At 45.5% G+C, this 27,791-nt stretch overlaps 1 protein-coding gene across 4 annotated transcripts; it reads left to right on the top strand.

Moving 5' to 3' along the window:
- C10H11orf24 (chromosome 10 C11orf24 homolog) lies at window positions 1–27,668 on the top strand. Of its 4 annotated transcripts, none has more exons than XM_055721664.1 (5): window positions 1–134; window positions 4,780–4,891; window positions 21,114–21,352; window positions 24,406–24,522; window positions 25,755–27,668. In XM_055721664.1, exons 3-5 carry the CDS (start codon window positions 21,196–21,198, stop codon window positions 27,002–27,004), a joined length of 1,524 nt encoding a protein of 507 aa, XP_055577639.1. In that variant the 5' UTR covers window positions 1–134; window positions 4,780–4,891; window positions 21,114–21,195; the 3' UTR covers window positions 27,005–27,668. The 4 variants fall into 4 exon arrangements, with proteins under 4 accessions (XP_055577639.1, XP_055577640.1, XP_055577638.1 ...); XM_055721665.1 differs by having other exon boundaries at window positions 4,780–4,901; XM_055721663.1 differs by lacking the exon at window positions 4,780–4,891.
- The last annotated feature ends 123 nt before the right edge of the window (window positions 27,669–27,791 follow it).

Raw genomic sequence — 27,791 nt, 5'->3', positions numbered from 1 at the left:
GTGGCATGTGGCGCGGAGCGGGCGGCGGGGCTGCCTGGTTCCCCGGGGGGGCCGCGCCAGCGGGGCGGGCGGCTTGGCCGCCTCCGCCGGGGTGAGCGCCTCTTCTGCACAGCGGCCCTGCCCTCCGCCACGGCGTGAGTACGGCCGGCTCGCCCTCGGCCTGGGGGAGCGGGGGGTGCGCCGTGCCAGTCGGCAACGGGGATGGGTGGGATGTCTCCGTGGTGGGGGGCTGCCGTGGGGTGGGTGTCCATTTGCACAGCTGCGGACCGCGGGCGGGACGGGGGCCGCGGCCTGGGTGGGGAGCAGAAGCTCCGCAGCTCTTCCCGTAAACTGCCACATAAGTTGCAAATACATTCGTCGCGGGAAGTTGCGTGTAAATTTGCGAATAAATTGTATCCCCCCGCCCCCAGCAATGGTGGGAGCGATGGGTCTGCGCTCCCTGCAGTGCGATGCGTGTGTGGTCGGCGGAGGGTCTGTTCCTGGGGAGGTGGGGGCGCAGGGAGCTCGTCTCGTTGCGGGGAGGAGAGCTGATTGACTCAGCAAGTCGGTCACCGTCTGAAACGTGGCGGGTTTAGGCCCTCTGGACCACCCCAAAAAATGGGGTGTCCGTGGCAGGTCGCCCTTATGCATGGCATCACGGATATGTCAAAATATATCGTGTCTGAGTAAATAACGTCGAGTGTGTACAGCTGAGGTCGCCTTTGGAAGCGGGGCCCTGCTGCATGCGGTATGGTACCCAAGTCTCTTTCGTCGGGTTCGGTAGGTTTCATCATTCCCTGGGCCATGTTAACAAGGTGCTAGCTGGGATCCAGTACATGGTGGGCAGAATAAATAGTGTTCCTCCACCCAGCCCTTGCGTACAGCACCCTGTGGGGGGATCCTGTCACAGCGGATCTTGTTCTGGTGGATTCTGTGAATCCCTGAACTTTCTCCTCTGCAGTCTCCCAAACTTTGACTTCTAGGATTAGCAAAGAGAAATCCTGTCTCAAAATCCTGTCAAGTAAGGTGCCTGGATGTCCTACAACTGGCTGCCTGAATCCCTGCCAGGCTTGGTCACGCAACGGCGCTCCTGTTTCCTGATAAAGTGAGTTAACTGACTGCTTACTGGAGGAGCAAACCCGTAGAGACACTAATCCTCCCTGCCCTGAGCTAAGTTGTAGCCTTGCTGGGTGAGGTAAAGGTGCTATCTGATAGCGAGCACTTGGTGCCCTTTAGACCTCAGAGTGCATGGCTGATCAGTAGATTTGAAAACTCGGTTACAAGGTGCATGCTGATGTGGTGTCTCTTTCTCAAAAGTGCATGTATTACTGTATTAATCTTAATTACCTACCATAATAATCTTCTACTGTGTATGTTAATGCAGCCCATTACATGGTAGTGGATACTTTAGAGGGAATCTATCCATGTTTATTAGCTTTCATGTCTGTAGGAGACTAATGCACTTGCTGTGCATGTTTGCTGCTTGGTTCTAGTTTATATATATATAATCTATATGTATACACACACATACTGTTGTACTTTTCTGGGGGAAATTCCAGGCTATGTACCTCTTAACACGTTGGTGCAAACATCTTTATTTTTTGTTTTTATTGCAAATTCCCTGCCGGATTTATAAACCCATCTGCCAGAAAACAGACTTTGCATCTGGTTATCTGCTATTGAAATTCTAATTGGCACATCCATGCAACCTGCAGCCTCTGCCTTCTAAAGGAAGTCTCCCGGCACAGAGTTTTCAAAGGTGATGGGAGTAATTTGCAAGTGAAATTTCAAGTTTCAGTGGTGGAAAGCATCCATACTGAAGGCCTGATAATGTATTTGAAATGTCTGGCTGCATACCCTGGATTACAAGGTTAGGTAATGTAGCTACTTTTAAATGTAGTAGCTGACTCTCAGTTGTACTTGACTGAGTAAATTTTCAAGGGAAAATGTCACAGGGGCATTAAGGAATGAAGGTGTTTGTTTAAAACAGCGCGTGCTGAAAATGTCCAAAACTTTGCTTGAAGAAATCATGAAGAACTGATTTGTTTGGGTAGAGTTTCTTGCCCCCCTCTTTTTTTTTTTTTTTCCTTTTTCAAAAAGGCATACATAAAAGCTTCATGGAAAAAAGTTTTAATATACAGTTCTGCTGGTGTCTTCTCATGCTCCGGCACATAGTGTTAACACAGCATGTGTTCTGTGTGTTGTCATCCACACTTGAACGTAGTTTTATCAACTGAAAGAACCATAAAGCAGGTCCAGCAGGAGTCTGTGCCACTGTATTTGCAGTGAAAAATTACAGGGGACTTGGATGTAGGAGAAATGAACTTGTTGCTCCTCTGTGTACCCACGAGCCAGGTACATATCACAGCGCCTGCTTCATCCTGGCTGACGTGTGTCCTGAGTGATGCTGGGCTTAGGACTCGGAGCAGTCCTGCGGATGGTTGGGTGTCATGCATATGCATTTCCTCGCAGCCCTCATCTCCATATGGTTGCCTTCTACATTGCCTGCATGCGCGTGCTCAACAGCCATGCTCAGACCCCTCTGCTCTGACCTGTCTGCGCTCTTTGCTGGGCCCCACATATATGTGTGTTCAAGCGCTGCTAATGTCTGGTTCAGATTTATTGTTGCCCTTTAATTGTTGCTTTGTGTTTGATACAAACTTCTAATAGCAAGGGCAATTACGCACTGGGGAAGTCAGAGGAAAAAGCAGTCAATTCGCTGGCACTTGCGTGTAGATCCTCAGCTGCTGTGCATTGCTTTGGCCCCCTTGCAGAGCAATGGCAATCCACACCAGCTGGCCGTTTGCCCTTTGAAGGGGTTAAACTGGGTTCAGATGCCTCTCTGAAGGGGATGTTCATCCCTATGAACACAGAGCTGGTACAAAGTTCATTTGTGTGGTAGGTGAGATACCCATCCCACCTCCCCCCTGCCCACAGTAATTGCTGGATGAAACTCCCATGGCTTTTGCTGCACCAGGAGCCAGACTAGGTGATCTTTGTGGCTTTTTTCCCTCCTACCTGTAAAAGGACTGGGAGGGCAATATCCCTCCTGTGTGTGGCTGGATGCCATCTGACACTGTGCACTCTGGATCAGCAAGGTTGCTTCCCTTCCCAGCTTGCAGCCTGTCCTGCAGGTGTAACCCTTCCTCAGACCCCACTGTCAATGATTCCTGGCCTGTTTGGGTCTGGGAACAACTCCCAGAGGGCTGTTGACTTTGACTGGGAAGCCAAGTCGTCCTGTGAAGTAAACTGTGATTGAACCCTTTCTCTCTGGATGGTAGCAAGCGCTTAACCTATTTGTTCTTCCTGTCATTTCTGCTCCTTTGGACTGAAGTTGTGGTTCCCTTTGCACAATTTTGACATGCAGGGCTCGTGGGTTGGTGGCTGGGGTGTAAGGATGCTGCTGGCGCTGCAGGGGCCGTAGTGATGTTGAAGATGAGTGCAGGCAGGACCCAGTTGTGCACTTTGGAAATGTTCGCATTCCTCCAGCTTCTGACAATCCAAGGAGATCACCGTGCAGGTAGGGTGTCCAGGGTGCCTGTGGCGCAGCAGTTAATCCAGTAGAGGACAGTTTATCTCTGGTATGCTATGGGAACACCCTTCTTGGAGGAATGTCTGCATGGACATTACTGCGTGTTCCTGTGAACAACTTATGCAACACAAGCAAGCGGCAAGGACTGCAGAAGTGGGTTTTAATACTCGGTGGAACCACACGCTTCCCTTGCTGGTGTGTAGAGCACCACTTGGCTGCTTGCTATTGTGCTGTCTGGCTTCCTCGTTGCTTTGGTTCTTCAGATGTATACATGGTTACTTTGCATTTAGCTGATGGCTCTGCTGTGCCGTTATTATGATTATCACTGAAATGAGGTCTCCTCTGGGCAATTTTGAGTATTGATCAGTGTGGGTGCCAAAACTTATGGTGGTCTTCCATTGCCTTTGCTGGCTTTGTTTTTCTTGGCCATTGTGGGCTTGGCCTCAAGGATCAGATCTTGGTTTTCAGTGCTGAGAGGTGGCAGTGCCACTGCCCTGACACAGAGTAGTTGACGCTGTGCAGTGTCATTGGGCAGGATGGGCCTGCAACATGCTCCCTGATGGCTGCATCGCTGTGGTGGCAGAGCTAGTTTTCAAATGCACTTTGCAGAACGCGAGATCTCTGGAATGAGTGTGAGCCTGGGTTTTCTGTCGCAGCCTTTCCTCCCAGTTCACGTGATAATGTGTTAACCATTTGGAAAGCACTTGGGGTGCTTGCTTGTTTGTTTTTCTTGTCGGACAATGTGGTATGAAGACAGGAATGGAGGGCAGAGCGCCAGGGATATGGGTACTTGTTTACTTGCAGCCAGCTGGACTGACTGCCCGGCCGTGCATGCGGCGGGGCCCCCAGCCCAGCTGTGCATCTTGCCCTGGCGTGAGGAGCCAGCCGGGTTCTCCGGTTGAGCAGGACGTTAGGTCTGCGCCGTCGGGGCAGGCTGCAGTTGCGTGCCTGGATTGTCCCCATTGCCACAGCTCCTGTCACTTTTGCCTGGGGAGCCCCAGTTGAGCTGTGTCCCCCAAAGGACAACTAAACTGTGCTCTGCAGACATGGCTGGGGCATGTCCAAGCCCCCGTAGCTACCTCTGTTATTCCCTAAATACACAGAGAGGGAAGGGGAGGTTATCTGTGTACAAGGGCCATTCTGGTTTTATTTATTGAGACATTCAGCAAGTCTTTTTCATGACCATCACTGCTTCTGCTAATGATGACCCTCTTGCCTCTCCATCACTGCTTCTGCTAATGATGACCCTCTTGTCTCCGACTGTCCAGCAGGGCGTTGGGATTGCCTTCCCGGAGCTCCAGCTGACCCCGTGCCAGGCCTGGAGAACTGCTTATGCAATAGTTCAGCAAAATGCTGGAGCACATACTTCAGATAGAGAAGGTGCACTGGGGTTAGAAATTTTTTTTTTTTTAAATTCAAAAAAAGGCGGGGTGGGGGGCAAGAAAAAAGTGACTTGATGAAATTTAAATTGAATTTTGTATGTATATTTGTGTTGGATTTATACTTGTTTGGCTTGGGGGGACTTTGCAGCACTTTAACTGAATCTGGGTTTAAATCCACTTAAGTTAAACTCCCAATACAACTTATGTGTGGAGGCCAGGATGAAATCTCATTAATTTTAATAGGATTAAGCGTGTTCTTTTGCTGAGTCGTCTTCTCTATCTTTCTTTCTTTGGCTTCTCTGTATCAAAAAGCAGGATAAACCTTTCCACTCTGCCATGTCTTTGTGAAAATGCTTTGACAGTCTTGGAGAAGTGGCTCTTTGGTTGCATACAATACTACTTTACACATTTATTTTTTTCCTCCTATGCTTTCAGCTGTAGTCCTACTGTATCCAGGCTTTTATTGGCTTTTGGTTTCCCCTAAAGGTGCAATAATTCCTGACAGCAAGAAAACAGTTACAAGTGTTTGCCTAGCAAGTTTCTACACTCCTTTTTTTTTTTTTCCTTTTGCTCCCTCTGGACAAATTTGAAACTGTTGTGGAACAAGTCCACTAGTAGGGGGAAATTTTGTAGAAGTCAGCGGGAACTGAGCATGTGCAGATCACTGAAGGCAAAATTCATTCCTATTAATGAATAAATTGAAGAACAGGGAATGAAGATAGAAGTGTTGTGAATGCAGACTGGTCAAAGGGAAATATTGGGGATCCATTTAAGATCAAGCAAGCCATTAACTGGAGAGAAGACTACTTAATGCGTTTATGCTGCCTGGTCACTTCCTCATTTCTCAATGTATATCATCCCCTGAATCTTACTATTGATTAATCATTTTTGATTTGTATGTGATTTGTGTTATGGGAATGCTCCTCTTCCCCCCTTCCTCCAGAAAAGACAAACTCCACAGCAGGTATTTCTGAATGTTCTTGAGATGCTTTTAATGACACTCTTACTAAATATATGCTTTCGTAGGGAAAGTAGACTGTCTTGTAGCTCATGCACTAAGCTGGATTTCAAGAGACTCAGTTTTCACCAGTTCCTCCTACAGCTGTACACAAATGACTCGGGCTTCTCGTGCCTCTGTTTCCACCTTCTGAGATAAGGGAGGGTTGGTCTGTCTCATCTACATTCTGCTCTTTTGAACTGGGGACCTGTTGTGCTATGGGCTGACCCATGTCACAAAGATTGTGCTGGTATATTTGTGTCAGCAAAGCTCCTTTACATCATCATCTTTTTGATGAAACTGTGTGTCATCAGTGTGTCTTTTTGCTGACAGTAGCACCTGGACTTCAGTTCCCATATCTAATTAAAAAAGGAGAGCATGGTGGAAAAGCAGCTTTCTATTTTTTTAGATTTTTTTTTTGCCATAAGATGAACAGGAGACTGGCTTATTAAGGGGGTTAAGGATGGGAGTTTCTGATGGGTGAGAAGTTCCCAGTGGTAATCTGAAATTCTCCATGTCCAAGCAAAGAGCATTTACTCCTAGATCTCTACCCACAGTAAATGGGTGCTAATCTAATTATTACATTAATAAACAAAAGGTATTGCTATAAGCACTTCTTCTGCCTTTCTTAGCTGAGCTGATCAAGGATTTTTTTTCCCGATGAGACCAGTTTTCTTTCAAGTTATAAATTCTTACTGTCTCTAAAGCCCTTTGTATCCTGGCTGATCTGCAAAGATGATGTTGTCACTAGGATTTCATAGCAACTTCTGTGAATCTTCATGTGGGTTTCTGACACCCTTTGACCTGATGAGGCTTAAAGAAAAAGCAATGTGCTTCCCTCCTTTAAAGAAACTAGTATATACCCAGTTTTCATTTTAAAAAAAAGGATTGTTTGGAAAATATCTCATTCATGCACGTGATGGAAAGTGCTGAGACTGAGCGTGAAAACGTGAGACCAGCTTTGAAAAGAGCAAGCATGCTCCCTCCTCAAACATTTTTTTTGTTGTTAGTCCTTTTTGGTAATGAATCCTGATTGTGTAAAGCTTTACAAAATACACAAAACCTATTTAATCTTTCCAGTTTCTTTTTATAGTGAGGTTTTTGTGGGTTAGTCGTGGTATCTTCCCTGGTCTGCGATACAGATGATACGGTGTCTTTCACTATTTGCTTGGGCTGATGTAGAACTGCCAAGCCCAATGTATTTCAGATGCTTTCCATGCCTGGAAATGGCCTTGTTTACAAGAGCAGCATCTCCTGCGTTGTCTGAAGGTGGTACCGCTGTGCAGAGCTGCTTCAGGAATGGGAAGTGTAAGTGCTGTGAGTGAAGACCACCTCACCCCCAACAGTAAGGTGGAGCACATGCCCTTGAACGTGACTGTTCTTCCTGGCAGTGAGTTAAGCCATCTCACGTATGAACTGTCCGTACGAACTGCCCTTTGCTTCTGCATTCGTAGAGGCTTCTGTTCTTGAATTGGTGTTGTGACTCCTGTTCTGGGGAGCTCTCTTGTGAGGATGGGCTGGGAGAGCTGGGACTGCTCAGCCTGGAGAAGAGATCCCTCTGGGGATCTTACCAAGGTATATAAATACCTGAAGGGAGGGTGTTCTTTCAACCGTGGCGATGGGCACAAACTGAAACACAGGGTTTTCCCTCTGCACATCAGGAAATACTTTCTCACAGTGTAGGTGACTGAGCCCTAGCACTGGTTGCCCAGGGAGGCTGTGGAGTCTCCATCCTTGGGGATACTCAAAAGCCATCTGAACGTGGACCTGGGCAACTGGCCATAGGCAGCCCTGCTTGAACAGGGGAGTTTGACCAGATGATCTCAGAGGTTCCTTCCAACCTCAACTGGCCTGTGACTCTATAAAAAATGTGCAGAGAGCTTCTTTAACGTCTAACTGGAAGTCATAACTGTCCAAGCTACCTGGTACAAAATAAACTTGGTTTGCGTGGTCTGCAGGTTCACATGTCTCTGGAATTTCTTCTGGCTTTTGTCATCTGAACTGTATGTCCAGTTCTGCTGGACAAAGCTGCTTCTGGGCCTTTATTGAGAGTGGTGCAGTGGACATTTGGTCATAAGAGCTGCAGGGCTGGTTCATCAGTCAGCTTACTGCGCCAGGTTAGTGGACTGTGAGGGAGAAGCAGAGGTCTGTCTAGTACAGTATTGTCTTTGACAGTGATAAGGAGTGCTGGGTAGAGACATTGTTCCCCAGCACTTGGTATCGTGAGACCCTCTGGCAGTTCAGTTAAAAGCCAGTATCTTCCCACTGTCCTCTTTCCCTTCAAATCTTTTGTGTGCATTGAATAGCAGAGGCCCCAGCACAGGTAACTGGAACTTCACTGGTGGCTGCTTGTCCTCGTGAAAACCTATGGCTTCTTTCTGCTCTTTGTTTTCTATTCTAATCAGTTAGCAGTCCACGCTAAAGCTTTTCTTTATAGCCAACAGCATCTTAGTTTGCATTAGAACTTTGAAATGGTCCCTCACCAAAAACATTTATACAAATCCACATGTAATGAGTAGCCTCGAAGATTTTAGATATGAAGGATAATTTCCTTCTACAGAAGCTACATTGACTCTTCCATGAAGCAGGGTGATAACTGACCCAAGAACAATTACATCTTCATCTATGATGATGATTTTTGATAGATGGCCAACAGCTTGTATTTGCTGTGTAGACAAGGCAGGATCCGCGTGTTCTGGCTACAGTGACCATCTCTGAGGTGGCAGCAGTAGGTATGTGCTGTGGCTGCAGTGCATTGCTATGTCTGAGGTATGCCTGGCTAGCGGGCACGTTTTGGGCAGTGAAGCCAGCAGGGAATACAATGTCATGAGCCTGCCAATGGTTCCCTGACTTAATTTTATGTGGGTCACAGGTTCTGCTAGTTCTGCTAGACTTACTCGCGCATATAAAGTTGAACACATGCTTTGTGTGTGTGAAGAATTGCTGCCTGAGGCAGGGACACTGATAACGTTCTTCAGGGACACTTGTTGCTTGGGCTTGAGAAGCAAGTGGCCTGGATGGAGCTGTAATGCAGATGGCTTTTGGTACCAGCTGACTTGAAAAGCAAAGGCATGAAAGTTTGTTTCATTTTCTATGTGGCAAACAGCTTTTGACTGGATATGTGTATTCATAGATTCCTGTTTGTTGCTTTTCAGTCTGTTGCAAAGGGAGCAAGGATTTCTAGGCTCTGAAAAAGCTGGTAATGTCTGGAGGCTGGATATGTGTTGATGCAATGAAATACATTCAGCAAATAAACAGCTGTAACAGAAATGGATTTCTGGTGCTGGTGATCCATCCCTGTAAGGAATATCTGAATGATATATATTAATATATAAACAGAAAATGCTGGTGAGATGTGTTTTTTTGTGGGTTTTGGTTGTGCTTTTTTCCCCCCTGCAGGTTTTGTCAATATTAGCGAGCAGTTCTTTCTGGGTGGTATGTTCTCCACTTGGTCTTTGACCCCTCTGAAAGTGAAGCCAGATGTAACGCGAACTGTGGAGTGGGCAAGCTGTCCCCTGGGGGCAGACCGAAAACTGCAAACCCTTCCGCTGAATGAGTGAGCTCTTAGGTTATTGCGTGCCTTGGGACAGATTTGTTTGCTGAACCATATTGAAATCAGTAAGATTACACCTGCAGAGGTTTCTTCTGGAGTTAAAATACACACTCCAAAATTGTGATTCATTAGGTATACCCCACAGCATGCTCAAGCGTTCACATTTACAGTTGTTTCTGAGCAAGATAGAGTGGATGGCATCCAACAAACATACAGCTATCACGCTGGATTTTGTATGGCGATTCATCTGCATAAAGGATGTCTGGATGAAGGGGAGAATTTGTAAATAAAATACGTGTGCAAATTTATTTCAGTATTTTTCTCTTGTCTCCAGGAAAGTTATTGCTGGAGGGAAGTAAAGGAAATGTGCAGCACCTTTAAAAAGCAAAGACTGAAATGCTGGGCTTGCAGTTTGAGTGGTTAGCGATTGATGTTGTAGATGTTGGCATGTGGGAAGAGAAAATTTTCCATCTTGGCCTATCAGTGGTAAGCAAGATTTGATGTGTAATTCCTCTTCAGATGCCTGCCATAAAACAAAACAAAACCCCAAAAAAACCCAACCCCACAAAACCCCAGTCCATGCTGTGAACATCATCTAATCTTCACTGCAGGGTGCTTTTCCTGCTCTGTTATCTGCTTGGGCACATTTTCTCATGATACTGTTTCAGGCAATTGAAATGGAAGTGTCCTCCTGTAAAGTGGCTCAGATGCCCAAGAGGCTGAGACAGGAGCTGGATTTTATTGGGAAGATGGTAGAGGCAGAAGTGCTATTTTTCTAGGGCAGAGGAAGCCTGTGATTTCTTCACACTTCGAAATGAAACTCGTGAATGTTCTTCCACCGAATGCGAAAAGTACTTGACTGTTCAGTTACAGCTAGGCTGTCTGGAAAATGAGTGAGTTTGAAGTGCGAGTTGTTATTATAGCTTTGTTAGAACCTGCTGTGGGTGCTTGCATTGCTTGAGATGCAGCTGGTAGGGGAGATGGTGTCTCTGTGCCTTGCTCTCATGCTCCCTGTGTGCCTCTGGTATCATCGCTCTGAACTGGGACCATGGACCAGCAGCAGAGCATCTTCTGACGGAGAACCCTTCTGTTTCATGGTGGTTCACTTGAATATGATCTCCACTCTGCCTTCTGAAGCCCTCAGGGTTACTGACGTTAGGGTAATAATTTGCTGACGGAAAGGTCTCTGATACAATGTCAACCTGAAAACACAGCTCTAGGCCGATGTCATGCTTTCACTAAATACATAAACGTTCTATAGGCAAGAAGAGGTGGTGCAAATGTTTCATTGATGGTGGCTAGAGCCTGTTGCTGGCTTTAGGTGCAGGCTAACCATGCTAGCTAACGGACACGCAACTCAGTCACAGCTTCTGGCCTTGGAGAGGTAGTCACAGGGTCCCACTTGGAGCTGATTCTTCCTGAAGTGGAGCATGCTAAGGCTTTTCTCCATTAAAAGCAAACACACTTTTTTTTTTTTAGCACTGTGACGGGTTTTCTAGGACTTAATCCTTGCTAGATTGAGAGTTGCCCTGTTGCCTCTTGCTTTATAAGCCTAAAGACTGATTTCTGTGTGAAAGGCCATGGTACCCCCCTTTAAGGAGGTGCTTCGGGGTCTGCAGAAGTAAACTTTGGAATCGCAGAGGAGAGCTGAGGGTTGTCGCCCAACTTTCAGTGGAAATGTTCTTTCTTTCTCTTGTCTTTGAAAGTCAGCAGCTTCATACTGCGGGAGCCTGATGCCCACCGGTTGTTAATGAAGAAAGTGAAAACCTGGCATCAGTCGCAGTCTTCCTTCATATTCCTTTCCCAGGTCACCTTGAGCCCAACCGTGCTTTAAGGCTAGGGGAGCTAACTTTCTCTGCTTCTTTAATTTTTGGCCTTTTGGAAGGGAGCATTGGCATTAGATTGACCAGAAACAGCTTGGGAAGCTGCTTTCCAGCTTCTTACTGAGATGACCACAGCCTTCCACAAAGAACCCTTCACCAAGTCCTTAGAAGACACCGGTTCTCCACTAAACTTCAAAATAGAGAGGGAACCTGAGGAGGAGAGGTGACTGCTGCTCCTCTGACCCATGCAGTCACTTAAAAGATAGCTGTAGAATTCTCTCTGAGTGTGTTGTGTATGCTGAGCTCATCTTTGGACCAGAATGGGCTGATCTTGTTGGTATTTTGGCTTTCCTAGTTAACTGTTCCTCCTCATTACAGGATCAGAGCATATTTGGCATAAAGTCAGTAGCTAGAACTTTCTAATGGGTTCAGGCTGTGCTGCTGCTTTTAGGTCACAACGTCTAGAAGAGCAAGAATAACCTCTTTGCTTTTGTTTCAAGTTCAGGTGTTAGGAGTTGAGAGAGAGGCTTCAACTTTGTTTTTCCCATATTATGTTGCTGTACTGCTGAGCAAAAATTGAGATAAGCACTGAGGCATCCAAGAATGCTTCGGAAAATATCTGTATTTGGACCCCATCTAGCCACTGAAATATAGAACACAAGGGACATTATGGGAAAACATGCAGTTTTTCACTTCCATGGCTTTGGTATAAATTAAACTGATGTTTGTGGTAATCTGTCTTGGTGAGCTGTGCTGCTGACTGGCTGTAGATGCCCATGGTATTCAGGTAACCCTGTGGAATGGTTTTGGAGTCCTCATTAGCAGCATCAGAGGCAGATGGGTAGACAGATACACCTTCCGTACTGAGCTCAGAAAAGTTCAGAAGAACCTGCTACTGCTTGTGCAGTCTCTCTTCCGTGAATAAGGGGCTTTTTGGACTGGAAGAGCTTGGAGCTCAAACCAAGCTTGTTTTACTTTGACTTATTAATCAGCATCAGGGCTCAAGTAAGTTCCTCTGAAACTGGAAAGAGGAAACCTAGAACGAGGCAGGAAAGCACGGCTGCTGCCCTGTTGCTGCGTGGGAGATGAGACCCAAGAGCTGGGCTGAAGCACTTCTACAGATGCTGCCTTGGCAGCCACAGACACCCCTGAGAGCAAGGAGAGGGAAGGGAGTTTTCCCTCTAGGTTCTGATGACCCATAATTTTAAATTCAGGATGGCGCATGACTTGGAGACCTACTGGTTATGAGGAACCTAGAGGAGAGCTGCTACTGTGTTTGATTATCTCTTTGTTTGGAAAAAAATAGACTTGGCTAAGCTTCCCCACCCACCCTGCCCTGTGATTTCCACATCTCTCAAGCTGTCAAAATCACAAAGCGGGGAGGCATGTGCCAGCAACCTTCATTCGATACTGCTATAAATGGCTTCCTGGCTTGGAGAGTTTGGGAAGAATCTTTTGCTTTGTGCTAACGTATATATGGGGAAAAGCTCCTTGGTATCATACAGCATTGTGATAAGCTGGAATGTCTTTTTGCTGCATCTCACCTGGCAGACTTTCCATAAAGCTACCTTTGCTCTTTAACGGGAGTTCTTAGCTTAGAAAGAAGAAACCTCCTATAATGTGGGAGCCTTCAAGTTGTTTTGCTCGTAAGGCTAACCAGAGGTGGAGGCATGTATCTTTTTAAATATATACAATTTTTTAAAAAATCTTCATATTTCAGGATATGCACAAAGATCCTGTAGCCAAAATGCTTTTCTTTCTTGCAGTTCTTTTAGTGCTGAGCAGAAGTTCCCCTTCAGCCGTTGCACTGGCACCATGTTTTGGCTGTGTCCAGGCTGTCTGAACTTTCTTCTCCATTTCTGAGCTCTTCACAGTATTGCCCGATGCTTTTGTGACATAGGGTCTCATCACTGCTCTGTGTAAGCCTACTGAAAACCATGCACAGGCTTCAATTCCTGAGCAAACTTGCGCAACCTTGTGTTTTACATGGAGAAATGTCCTCTCTTTTGACACACCTAAAATTAGCATTATGGCTACGTGAACCTATAGAGGGGCATAATGTTTTATTAAAAAATATCTGGAGTGAAAAATAGTGTTGGAACTAACAACTTCAGTGAAATTTAACTTGACCTGTATTACCAAGAAATTGCTGACTGGGGTAAAATTCTGCAGGGCAGGTGGTGGGTGGGTGACCAGACTTTAACGCAACGGCAGTTCTATTTGCTCCAAAAGTAACACTTGGTTAATTGTACCTTCATGCTGAAGTCGCTGGGTTTTTTTAAGTCTCTGTTAGCTCCGAACGTGGCAGTTTTGTATTGAATAGCACCTGGGACATGGTTTATTCCTGTGCACGTACACTGTGCTGGGTCCAGCTTCTAATGCCATCTCTGAGCAAGCATGAAGCACCCACGCTTCTGCAGGCACTTAGAGAAACCACAATCCTGACCTTGCCTTTTACCCTTCTTGATTTCCTTTGCTCTATATTAGCTCAATGGCTGCAGAGTTCATGTGGGAGCCCACTGGGATGGTTCCTTTGAGAGCCTTGTTGAAAGCTGTTTAATTTGAAGCACGTGGTGTGAAATGCCCTGCATGTGATGTCCCATTTCCATGAGACAGCAGCATGTCTGAAAATTTGCTAGCCGCTTTGGGTGTGGACCAGACCAGGGAAGGTTGAGCCATAGCACACATTTTTATAGCTTGGAGGTATTTTTGTCGACAGATTTATTGTCCAGTCACATCTTTATGCAGTTAGCCTTTGGCAGTTCATTTTTCTTTATATTAAAACTGGATTGTTTCAGATATTCCAAAACAAGCCACATTTTCATAAGTGAAATGGCTGCTGGGTCATTTTTCCCAGGAAAAGCCTCCTGCTGAGGAGCTCTTCTCACCATCTGAACTGCAGAACGCGGCGCTAATATGGGTGAGAAAGGATGATGGATGGGTGATGCTGGTTTTGGGGTTTTAGGCTTGAACATTTGTTTGCTCAGGCGAAGTGTGATGGCAGTGAAGCTTCAATGGTGCCAGCGTGGGCTGTCCTCGTTAGTGGGATAACAAATGCATAAGCTGTACCTTGTGTCCTGAGACAGGAATAGGGTGGGGGGGACCAAGGCACAGAAAGATGGAGATGGGTAAAGCTGGTAAAATAAAATAAAATAAAAAAAACCAACCCAAAAAACCAAACCCACAAAAACCAGTGCAGCTATCAATGTGCCCCAGATTTTGAATCTGTAACCCTGCATCACTTCCACGGGAAGATGGAAGTGGGGAAGGAGCCTGAGCTTGAGTTGTGTCACTGTCAGGCATGGGTTCTCACCACCAAAACCTCCATCCTCCCTGGGTTCCCCATAGGGAAAGGAAGATTGAGCAAGCTGCTGAAAATCTTGAACCTGAAGGATATTGCACTTGAGTATCTGCACTAATGAGGTCTGCTGTTTGGAGCCTGCAATTAATCCACGTCTTGCGTGGAATGGCTTTCCGTTCCATTTGTGGGAGTGTGGTGGCTGCTCCTTGTGAGCCTTGCTCAGCGTTGGCCCTGCAGAGCGTAACGTGCCTTGGTCAGCACGGAGCCTCAAGTGCTCTATACTTAAGAAAGTTTCATGTGTCGTCAAGGTGCGATTGCAGTTTCTCAGCAAAACTTGGGATTCTGCCTCTTTGAAAGAGACTTTAAGGTGTTTGTTCTATTCACGCAGAACATCTTAAAGGTCCTGATCTATTGTGTTTGGCTGCTTACGAACAGAAGAATCTATTTTCTTGCAGAGGTTAATATGTGGCAGCTGGAGAAATACTTTAGCAGCTACAAACTTCTTTTAAAAAGCACCATTTCCACACCAAATCTTCCTGAGGATGCAGCAGCCTTCTCAGAGGCTGTCTGCTCAGTGACACTGGATTATTCCTTGCTCTCTGGTTTAATAACTCCCATCTAAGTTAGTCAGATGTGAATCTAGAGGGTGTGTTGGGTGCGCTGAGCAAGGACGCTGTCTCTGTTCTCTTGATTTCATCATTTGCAGCTGTTGGCATCTTTTGGCTCATTCCCTGAAGCCTGTAGGTGTTGCTGTAGGCATTGCAGTCACTCCTCTGTGGCATGTGTGTCGTGCAGGTTGGTGGAAGACTCAGTCATACATGGGGACTACGCTACAAACTGAAGAAGGTGGTTCATATTTAGGGGAGGAGAAGATGTATAACTTTATGGCTGCCTGATTAAAATGCTTTTGCTTATTGGGCTGTTGCTCTTAAGAGAGTCCAACGTGCTGCAGTCTGAGTGGACTTTTTGGCTTTGTAGTATTTTATCAAATATTTTTTGTGTGTGTGTGTGGACGTGTATCTGGAGAAATGTCAGAAAAGGCAGCAACAGACCAAACCGCTGCCCATCCAATACCCCTGTTGTGCTTGCTGCAGCAAGCAGTGTGCCTGCGAACGTGGAGGGATGTGACAACTCTTCTTCAAGTGGCCAACTGCAGAAGTTGTGTGGTAGGAGAAGGAATGTAGGTGATATTGCCAGCTCAGGTCCAGAAGAATGTTTCTTCTCCAAATGGTGTTTCAGAACATGTTCAGAACATCCTGTCACTGGAGCTGAGCAACCTGGAATGCTCTGCTGGACTCATGTCAGCCCCAGGTGTTTATCAGATCCAGCTTGCTGGTCACCATCTTAGCCTGGCTGATGTCTGTGAGGTAACTTTCTTTCAGAACTCCCTCTGAAAGTACAGAACTGTGCATGTCCCATCTCGGTCGTCCTCCCAGAGGAACATTTTGTTAATACCGGAGATGGTGGGGACATGGAGAGCCTGTATTGGGGCAGCAAATGGACCTTTGACCGTTGTATTCTGGGTTTTCTAAGGAAGTGGGAACACTTCATGCTATGTTTGTGTGCTGAAGTCAAAGGAACTTGTCCAGACCAAGGACCTAGTAACACGTTTCCTCCCCTGTCATATCTAACATGTCCCTGCTTCACAGTCTCTGTTCAGTTCATCCTTCATTGTTGATAGCACGTGACAATTTGTGGAAACAGCTTTGTAACTTGTCATTAATTTTCCTTGGGAGCCAAAGGAACTTTAATGGCTGTGAAGCTGCTGTTTGGAGAATAATACAACTTCACTTGGTTGTGCTCAGCTGACAGTGGGTCAGCCTCAGGTGCCTTGGTGCTGCCCCTTCCATCTCCAGACCTATCCACATGTGCAGCTTCAGCCTTGGAGATAAGTCTGCGAAGCCAAACACTTCTCAAGACTGCAGCACAGATTCCCTGCCTCCTGCATTCGAGCCTCGATTCGCAAAATGAGATGTACTTGTCTTCCCTTAGCAAAATCTGGTTTAATTCTATTTTTCTAGAGTGAAATATAGCGCTTGTTTTGAGAGCTGACAACAAATGAAGTGTTTAGCAGCAACTGCAAGTTGAAAACAGGCCTTATGCCTTCTCATTTTGATGGGAGAGAAGCATCGTTGTCTGCGAAAGGTATCCCACCCTTGTTTTTCCTGCTTTGTTGTTACACTGAGGATAGAATATTTCTTTGTAGCTCTTCGACCTATTCTACACATGCTTGTAAGTATGAATTTTGGGGCAGTGCATGCTGGTTCTTTGACAGCTCAAAGGAGCATGTGTTGCCCTATATGATTTGCTTTGCTCACTTTGTACGTGTGATCTCTAACACACACACTCCCTCTTTCATGGTTTTTTGGTGGGTTTTTTTTTTGTCTGTCCTTTTGCCCTGGTGCAATCACTGCATGCACTTTGCAGCTGCTTAACCAGGAGCAGCTCAGGCTGCCTGGGAGAGCATGGAAGCAAGCGGTTTATATTCCAAAGGCTTCACTTGCCACATCACCCCAATCGATATTGTTTGAAATAATGCTTTGGATTTTTTTTGTCCTCACAAATTTATTGGCTCGAGCACAGGGAGATCAGCAAGAAGGGAGGGAGGCTTCTGAAACCCAGCAGGCAATGCCCTCTGGATGTGTGTGTACATTGCAAAGTCATCACTCATTCAGTTGTTGACTCAAAGTTACTCTGGTTTTCCAGCGTGCTTGTTCCCTGCTGAGTTATAGCCACAGACGGTAAAGTAAACCTTGCACTTTTCAGAGTGTAATCCTTTCTCAGATTTTATTTGTTGCTATCTTTTGTGGTTTGGTTGGACTTTTAATTTCTTTGGGGATATCTACAGATGGAGAAGGTAGTGCTCAAAGAGTGAATTTTGCCCTGATTTCTCAAAATTAATTCTGATGGGAACAGTAGTGTTCATCTCTTCCTTTGTGTTGTCTCCAACAGCCAGAGGATGGTTCCTTCTGGGGAGCAACACGATCTGGAGAAGCAGCTTTAGCTGGTGCTTTTCTGGGATGTAGGCGTGTGGGGTGGGGGCTCAGTGGGGTCTCTGAGTACAAATGGAGCCGTATGGGACTGGCTGGAAGTGTGATAGGAAGGCAGAAATAAAGCTTATAGCTTGTAATTATGGAAGGCAGTTGTTAAGTAGGGAAAAGTGACCCGCAAGTAATTGCAACTCTTGTTCTGGATGTATGGAATAGTGCTAAGGTGGAAGAGGCAGAACACCCCCAACCACTTGGCTGGAGCTTCTAATATTTAATACATCATCTCGGGCATCATCTGGACTGCATTAAGGCACAACTGCATCTGGTTATCACCTCACTGGACGTGGAAATGAGCTGTTTGCTTGTCTGCTGCACTGACAGCCTGTGTATCGCATCTGTCTGCTTCGTGGTCTCGCTCAATTTGTAAAAGGATTTTTATAATTGGCTAAAGAACACTTAAATGTATTTTAACCTTGTAAGTTTGTATTGAGCGCCTTGGGGGAAGGATTATCGGTTGGCCCCTGAGGAGACCGTGTTTAGTGAGAGGGAAAGGAGACAGACCTCTCGCGTCTGAGCTCGGCATGTCCACCTTAACTGGTGCTGGCCTGATCCAGAAAGGCTGCTCAGTGCTTTGGAAGAGGTGAGGGACATTTACTGGGCTTTTATTTTCCTCTGTGGCAGTCAAGTAGGACCAAATTCAGCTGTGATGGGAAGGACTTCTGGTGGGTTAATGTGGCTGGGGATACAAATGCATAGGGGACAGATGGCTATGCTAGTGCAGCACCTTCTAGGCACAGAGCGTGATCAACACCTGACCTGACAAGTGTATGCAGTTCTTGGGTCAGCTGAGATTAATTAAGATTATTTTGTTTGTCCTAAAAGACTGAGATTTTAACTATAATAATGGTATTTATTCACAGATATAACGCTGCTATATCCGCATTTCCAAAATGCGGTGGAAGGTGTTTATTCTTTGAGGGTTGGTTAGTATAACTAGGAAGGTAGGATGTGTACCTTTACCTGTGTGTAAAGGTAGGAAGACCCCACCCCTATAATAAGTGTGCTCTGCATTTGTACTTGTTGCTGTTATTTTTCACCATTTCCTTTAAAACAGTAAATGCATACATTATTGCACAGCCAATTTATTCGCAGGGTCGCTTCTTGAGCTATAAAATATCGCTTCTTGTAAGCCTTTTACCTTGAAAAGGGACAGCAAACATAAGCAGCCAGACTCTCTTTAAAATAGAAAATCTACCCTTCATGATGTTTTTTTTTTTTTTCTTTTCTGTGGGTTAGATACCACTTACTGAATCTCTGCCTGTGAATTTTACAAAAGTGCCCTTATTTCTGCATATCGTGGTGGGAATGCAGTTTGACAAAGGGTGTTCTGAGTGTCTTGGTGAGGTACCTGTAGTGTCTGCGAGGGAACACAAATCACTTGCTTGAAGTTGAAGGTTTGGAGTTTAAAGCAAACTCTTGCTGTCTGTGAGCAAAGGTGATCTGTCCGCTCTAGGAAAATCTAGTGTGGACAGAGTATTTCACATCTTCGCTTGCTTTCCCCCTTGCTTGCCGTCTTGTCAACTGGAGTTTTCAATAATTAGATTACAACATATGCGAAGAGTGACAGTAGAAGCATGCTAAAGGCTGAGGCACACTTGTGGAAGCGCCTTGCAATTCAGAACAGAGGGAAAAGTGTTGAAGTTCTGGGCTGAATAACACAAATCCCTGCCGAAAACATGGGGCTGCTTTCCTAAGCATCTAATGCTTGTGTACCGCATGGCGGGGGCTGTGGTTGTGCGTCGCCCTCCTCTCCTGCACTGGTTCTTTCAGCTCGCTCTGAGGTGGGCTGGGGAGGGCAGGTGGTGGGAAAGAACCAGTAAAGTCGGTCTGCGCTGTGCCTGTGCCCTGAGAAATGGGAGAGAGACCCCGAAATGAGAGACCCCAGGACGCTGGCGCAGTCTCTGGTACACAGGACTAGATGGGGCTGGTGAGCTGCCTTTCCCCACCAAGACTTCTGCTGTCAGGTCACATGTAGAAATATATCCAGCTGCCAGGTGGGATGAGCCAGGCATGAAGTTTTGGCTGCAGTGAGAAACCTACTTGCACAGAATTAGTGTGATGCCGTGCACGCTTACTCCAGGGAGAAGGCTGCAGAGGGATGCATGAGCTAAGGTTAGTGGGGAAGGTACGGTCTGGTCCTTTTGGGCTCCCCGGCTCTCTGGGAAAGCAGATGATGTATAAATGCTCCATCTGTTTTCAACAGGCAAACCAACTCTTTTTACTAGAATAAATAAAAGAGCAGGAAGGAGGCTTTGAGTTCCTTAGGCAACTTGCAGGGTGACAAGGGATGCTGAATTTGGGGCACTGCCTTTTAGTATCAGGCTTTGTCCCCATCTTTGACTCTTCGGTATTCCGATGTGGACCTGTGTGTTGTGTGCCCTCTCCAAAGCTTTGGGTAGCTGTTTATATTTCACCCTTTTCCAGGTAGGGTGGTTTTGAGGCTAAAAATCTATTACATAGTTTGGGGCTTTAGGACATAGAACAAGAAGAAAAAGTTGGAAACAGAAAGTATGAAGCATCAAAATGTTGCAGTCTGGGAGTCAAAACTAATAAACATTATCTTGGGCTTTCCTGGAGGTGGAGGGAAAGGCTTTTTCTTAGATTCTTAAATTCACAAGCATGATTGGGGCTGGAGTTGAGAGCCCAGGGCAAAACTTCTTGCGTGGGTGGCTAAATTGCAGTCTTAAGTGTGTCACTGATGGCTGTGGATGTTTTTCACTATGCTATTTATACCACTTACACATGCTGCTCATGCTGTGTTGTGAACTCCTTTGCATCTTCAACTGCAGTCATCGTGTACACCTCTGAGAGATCATGTGAAGCTGAATCTCAACGCTCTTTGAAGGCCATGACATTTCTGTTCGTAACTGCAGGTTGAGGACTAAAGCTTGCTTCGGTGGTGAGGAAGAGGGTTGCCCTTGAAAACTACTTAGGGAAGACTTAAAATTGGTCTGGTCTGGGCTGAGCTGTTTGGAAGCTGATACAAAGCTTTAGAAAGTCTTGGAAACGAGGGTAAATCCAGATCACCAGAGCTGGTGACCTGCTCTGAAGTCAATAGAAGCTGCTCCAGTGACTTAAAGCATGAGAGGCCATCCACTGGGACAGTGTTAGTGTGCATTGGTAATGAAGAAAGACATTGCCTGTTTATTGTTTTGTGGGGGGCAATCAGGGCTTTAAAATAAGTAAACTAAAATGAAGTCGCGTCTGTGGTGCTGTACACCTGTGGGCTTTGAGTCTGGTGTTGTACATGGTGCTTTTGACTTGAGCTGTTCTCCACTGGGACCTAAGGGAAGAAGAGCAAAGTACGCTTTCCAAGGAAAGAGCCTCTCCATGAATTTGGGAATGGTCTTCTCTCTTCCTGCCTTTACGTCATTGCCTGTATGATGTGTGTAGTGATACTGGCCTGCCTTTTGTACTTTTTTTTTTTTTATTTCTGCTGATGGGAGTCTGTTTAGTAGAACATTCTCTAGATATAAATTGATTTTTTTTTTAATAGGTATATTGCAGTGGATCTGGAAGTGATATAAGAAAGAATTGCTCCTGGGAAGAGAAGCCTCCCTGCAAGACCAACCCTGAAGATGTGGACTGCTCTTGTATTCTTCCTGTTGATTTCCTTCTGTATATGTGAACAGAGGCTTTCTGTCCTGAAAGGGAGAAAAGTCCACGTAGTGCGAATAAGCAGGCTTACAACGGAGAAGCAGTGCAGGCAGGCTTGTCAAAGCCCAGGTGCTTCAGGTGAGATTCTTGTCCCTTGGCTGGAATTACAGCTGGATTTTCTGTTCCTTAAAGGTCTCCTCTGCTCCCCTGACAACTATCTTTCTTAACTCCAATTCTTTACAGACAATTACAGTTATGGCTTCTCTGCAGTCCTGTGGTGCTAAATAACTTCTGGCAGCTTTTATTGGTTAAATTGAATCCAGAATCACTGTTTCCCAGGGGCCTTCTAGCTTCTGTAAGGAACAGCGTGCCTGTGCGCTTGGTGTGCACTGGTAGTGTGCAACCGGTGTTAGGTCCCTTGACTTGAAGAATGATTATTCCATGCTGCCAGATGTTTGCAAGTGAATAGTGCTGTTGTAGACAGCTGTACTGGAATGAGTAGTCTTTGCTCACTGGTATTTGTGTAGGTTTTTTCTGCCTTAGAAGAAACCAGTTGTGTCCTACAAATAAGCACAGGGTTTAACAAGTCTGGGGAGATGGAAGGCTTTTGCTGTCTACCTCTGAGATGTCTTTAAAAACCATTAAACTTCTAAATGAGTCTTTCACAGTTGTCCTTATGAAAGAGCCTATCTTATCTAGCCACATGTGAAAGCTTGTAGCACCTACAAACAACTGGTGATGCCGTGGTGGTGATGAGACCTTGGCTCAGGTGGATGAATGTCTGACAGTCAGATTGATAGGAACATCATAAAGATGCCTTTTTTTTTAATGCCCAGTCATTTCAAACCTTTTATTTTAAACATGAGACATCCCTTCATAGTGGGGAAAAAAAGCACCTTTATAAACTCAGCATTTTATTTAGGAGGTAAAATATGAGTGGATTTGTTTCCCAGGCACCAGAGCTGTGAAAACTTCAGCTTCTGCTTTTTAAGGTGGCAAATCCTAAAGAGATGGCACATTCACACTGACTACGCTGACGCTAAGGGTCTGTAGTGTTGCGTGTTTATTCCACCTGAAAATCTCTAAGCACTGTGCACGTCATCTTAACCTCCCGGTATCTTGTTAGGGTAGAAAAGGTGCTGTCAGCTGTCACTTCCAGAGGTTTCCTTTCAAAATACCTCTGAAGAGCTTCTGTTGTCCTCCTGCTTTCTATTTTTTTGTCCTTTTTTCTTTTCTTTTTTTTTTTCTGTCTCCTAATTGGAAGTGAGCACAAAGGGACCACTGGTTGCATGAATCTTGCATTGGACGCATCAGCTGGAGCCTTAATCTGGAGTTGCATCAAGGGGCATCCTCACCAGCTCAGCTCAACAGAGGTTATCTGGTTGTCCTGGGGAGCAACAGGGAAGTCATGAGCCGCTGGATGCCATCCTGATGGCAGCAGAAACCAGGGTGCTTTACCCATGCTGACCCCATTTTTTTTAGTCTCTTGACCTTTCTGAACTGGCTAACTTAGGCATGTAGCCAGTGCAAGAGATGCGGCTGGTTTTTTGTTTTCCCCTTCTCAAGAAGTGATAAATAGCACAATTTACAGTAGTAGATGGTCTGTGTTTTTCTAATAGCGTGGCTTACCCAGTGAGGGATGCGGGGTGAGGTTGGGAATTGGGACACATCCAAACACGTTTTCATTTCTGAGGAGTGGATTTTAATTTCTTGAAGGGCTGCTGCTGTAATTCCAGCGCTCTGTGAGAGCTGAAGCTTTTAATTTTATTGCTTTTTAATGACCTTTTTTTTTTTAAAGTCTTTGAATGGTTTCAGTCGCTTTCCTAACATTTTATCAAAGTCAGAAAAAGTCCACCTTTGCTAGTTTCCTTAGGGCTGTCAAAGCAGACTGCAGTTGTTGGTACAGCGATTTCTCCAAGTTCTTAAATTTTCCACAAGCCCTTTTAATAACTCTGGTAATGCAAATGTTTTTTTAATGAAAAGTTCAAGCTTCCCATAGCCTTAATCCTCAGTCAGGGTAACTCTCTTTGTAGTTAAGAGCTTTAAATATACCCATATGTACCACATTGGCATGTTCTTTGCCCTTTCTCACACTTCTGATGAAACACAGAAATTAATTTCTCCTACCATACACTTGAGTTCCCTTTAATCCACTGATAGGTGGTCAGTTGGGCACATATCTGCTTCACCCCAGGCTGAGCACTGTGTTATCATCTGTGGTTTTTGTCAACAGCACGTGCCCCAGAAATCAATTGCGTGCTACTGTGATACGACATAAAATCATAGCATAATTTGGGCAGGATCTCTGCCCCAAACCTGACTTAGATCTTGGCTGTTCAAGATCTGATGGAGATTGTACCACCTCTGTGGTCCCCAGCCCAGTGTCTGAGTGCCCTTGTGGTGGGAACTATTTTTTTTCCCCTTGTTGTTGAGTTGGGCTTTACTGTAAATCATGTGTTTCAGCCCCTCAGAATTCTAGTAGCATCTTGAAATGTGCTCCAGTATGTCAGTACTGCCCTTGTGTGCTGGGGAGCCCAAAACTGGACGCAGTGATTGAGGTGTCTCCTCAGAACTGGTTAGAGGAGGTTCATTCCTTCCCTCAGAGCTTGGCTTTGTGTCTGTAGCATGCCCAGAAAAAAAGTTAGTGAGCTTGAAGGGCTGCCGGGAGAGAGAGTTCCCTGCTGTGATGAATTCATTTACTTACATTGGGATTTGACTTACTAAAAGACAGTTTCTGTGATGGCTCCTGTGGCTAATGGTGTCGTTGTTCAGCAAATGAATAAATTTCTATGTAACTCCAAGCACTGAGGTGAGAGCTGTCTCCCGTCGGGGATGAGATGGGTGTCTTCTCAGTTTCAGCTTACCTGTTTGGGTTTCTTCCCCCCTCGTTAAGACATCTAGACAAATGCTAGCATTTTGATGGGTCCAAACTGTAGTATGCTCTCTTTGTCCCTGTCTGGGTGAGTGAATCCCTGTTGTTAGATGTTGGTACTGGAAGACAAGCAGGTAGGTGGGCTGCAGCTGCTACATTTGATTTCAGTGGCTTCCCAGTTATTTTCACTAAGGCTGAGTCAGGATCTGTTAAGGCTAGACCTTCCAGCTGTCGCTTTTTCAAAAAATTCTTTAATTGCAGCCATGAAGCAGTGTTTGGTATCCTGTGTGCAACAACCTGTTTTTTCTGCTGTTTTCAGGTGACCACCAGTGTAACTGGTCTGTGCTCTACCAGAATCACTGCATCCTCCTGCAGTGTCACCAGCTGAGCGTGTGCCAGGATGCTGGAGAACAAGGCATCAAAGATCTGCTTGGAGGTAATGCTGTGCTTCGGGCTCCTGTTAAATCCAGGATCCTGGTCCCTTTGCTTTAAACGCCTACCCTTAGACCTTGACTGGCTTTCAGCTGAGGGAGATGGCTTGTGAAATGCCTGCAGGATGGTTCTGTAGGTGAAGTCAGTTCACTGGAAAATACTCTTTCCCTAGCCCTCCTAAGGGCTCTGGCACTTACATGTGCGTGATTTGTCTTTGAGTAACTTCTCCAGCTTTTACTAACGGTTTGTCTCCATGCTGGAGACATCATTCATTCAAGCCATTTTCACTCCACACGCTGTCCTTTGGAAAATAAAGGCGTAACAGATGTATTTATGTTTTTTAAGAGAAAGGAAAATGTCTTGGCATTGGGTTTTTTTGAGATTGCCAGGATTTTGTGCCAGAGGCAGCCGGCTGCTTCTATAATCCGAGCAGCCATAGCAGCAATTGCTCATGGTGACTTTCTAGTGCCAGGGTCTTCAATCTTAATTAAGTGACACGATAACAAAACAGAGCTTGCTAGTAATTTGGGAATCAATCTTCTAAAGCATGTTTCAAGAGTTTGTTGTACCCAAGTTAAAAAAAAAAGTTTGTTCATGGTTCTTTTGGTTTGGCAAAGGTTTCTCTGCAACGTAGCAACCAGGCCTTTGACAAGCAGGTGGGATTTATATCACTATAAATGTAGATCACTAGTGGTGAAGGAGAGTCTCCCAAAGTATGAAGGTGTAAGTGGAAATATCCACTCAGTTTTGAGAAGTGAAAATATTGAATGTGAGCACAAGGGCTTTGTCAATGCTATGTGACTTTGAAAGCATGAGCCTTCTCAGGAGCTGGCATTCATAACGCTGTTTCTGTTGATGATGTGCTTCTGGGTTGTAGATCTATACTTCATTGTCCACCCTCACCCCCACTTTCTGGAATTAATTCCCTGGTTGGGCAAATGCCAGAGGTCTGTAGCAAAAAAACCCAAAAAAAACCCAAACAAAAAAACCCCAAACCTACCAAAAAACCCCCACAACCCCCCCAAAAACTCACACAAAAAAACCCTAGAAGGATTATGTGTAATAAAAGCAGAGGCCTGAGTTTTCATGTTCTTGCTGATTTCAGGACTGATGTATTCCAGTTGTTCTGCACATACTGCAGAATACATGTTCTGGTTTGCTTGTTGGGGGTATAAGGTCAGATTTGAGCTTGAGAGTTTTATTCCTATGAAACTCATTGGTTTTGTCTTTTTGAAGAAATGGTTGATGGGAAAAGGGAAACAGTCCTGTACCACCACCAAAACTCTCCACTGGAAAAGGAGAGGACAGTGAATGCACGAGTTGACCAACACAACGTGGAAAATGCGTTTTCCTCAACTGCTTGGACTCCCAAGGTTCACTTGAGGCATTTGCTTGGGATTGAGGGTGAAGCTGCAGGAACGAATACAAGAAAACCAACAACAAGCAACGCTGTCACCACCACAGTGACCTCCACCACCACCACAGCTGTAACAACAAACGTTACAAATGCATCTGTCCTCACTACAGCTTATGAAACAACTGCCAAAGCCTCCGATGGCCCTGGAGGTTCTGGTCTCCTTGCTGAAGCTGTGTCATCTACTGCCTCTTCTCCCACTTCTGGTAACATCCCTGCTTCCACTTCCAGCCCTGTCACCAAGCTTATGACCACCACTGAAAAATCAGGAAATAGTAACTCTGTCTCAGTATTGTCCCCCACTTCTTCTGCTCCCCTCGGTGCCATTCCTGAAGCAGGTACTCAGACACCTCAAAGCACGCAGGTTAACCCAGCCACCACCAGCACTCTCCGCTCTAGTAGCCCCACCACTGCTGGAGCTGGCCTGAAGACACCAAGCACACTGACCACCCTCATCCTGCAGGATGCAGGAACGTCTTCCACTGCTTCCACACGTGCCACTGCTTCCACACGTGCCACTGCTTCCACACGTGCCACTGCTTCCACACGTGCCACTGCTTCCACACGTGCCACTGCTTCCACACGTGCCACGACACTCACCCCCTCAGAGAGTTCTCACTCTGTGAATTCACTGCCAGCCGTTACGTTGCCCCATCCAGAGCCAGAAGCAAGTACATCCTTAAGTAAACCAACTTCTCTTCTGGGCTCTACAGGAGGTACCACAGTTATAACTACTGCCACTACAGCAGGAACTACGACTGGACATGAGATAAAGACAGCATCTCACGTTTTTTCAACAACCATAGCTCCAGCACATACACCCAAAACAACAGCTTCGAGCCTTGTGGAAACTCAGGACACAGACAATGAGTATCTTCTCATTGCTGCTGAGCCGCTGACTCAGTACTTAGTGGATAAAAGTTCGCTTCTTGCAGTGCTTTTAGTTGGTACGTGTTTTTTCATAACTGTTATAGTTCTTTTCCTTATGCAGGCCTATGAGAGCTACAAGAAGAAGGATTACACACAAGTGGATTACCTGATCAATGGAATGTATGTGGACTCGGAGATGTGAAAGGGTGGGGATGAAACAGTGGGCAGAGAGATGGAAAGGAGATGGAAAGCCTGCCTGACTTGTTTTTCTTTCCTGTTTGCCTATAACACAAATTGAAAGTGCTTCCAAATTAGCTTCTAGTGCAATTGAGGAGAAATGCCATGTACTGTATTAAGAAACAAAAAAGAGTAATTTTTATTCAACCATACAACAGGTTGCTGTAAAAAAAAAAGTCATTTTTAAAAACTTCCATAATGCACTATAGCTTTGGCCATTATTTTTCATTGCAAAACAAACCTAACAAGGGGTAAGCCATCATCCTCAGAAAATGCTGTGGCGCTTTCAACAGTTTACAGTGCAAATTCCACGTGTCTCATTCGTTTCACGTGTGCTCCTCTGAAAACAGAATGAAGGATGCTCTTACCTTTTGCGAAGTGCTCTGAAATCACCAGATGAGAAGTGTGGAGTAGTGGTGCAACGGGGAACTTTTAATCCAACATGTGTCATGTTTCAGTATGCTTCTTGCTTGTAAAGAGGTCTGTTTACAAGGCATTGTAAACTCTGTTTACTGCTAACCCAAGATATCTTTTCACCATGGAGCGGATTACTGTGCCTCTGCACTGAAATGATCTTATTTTTGTATTCACTTAATAAATGGGGCCCTGGAAGGGCATATCTTGTTGCATTTCTGTTTTCATTCCTGTCCCTGCCAGTTCAGAAGTGGAAAAGTGGGCTTTTGGGTCTTAAGCAAATTAGCTGTACTTTGGGATTCCAAGTATGCGGGCTTTGAAGACCTCAGTGGAAGGAT

The sequence above is a fragment of the Falco cherrug genome, chromosome 10 (assembly GCF_023634085.1).
Source record: "Falco cherrug isolate bFalChe1 chromosome 10, bFalChe1.pri, whole genome shotgun sequence".
Taxonomy (NCBI): domain Eukaryota; kingdom Metazoa; phylum Chordata; class Aves; order Falconiformes; family Falconidae; genus Falco; species Falco cherrug.
This window is presented reverse-complemented; position numbering and strand designations above follow the sequence as displayed.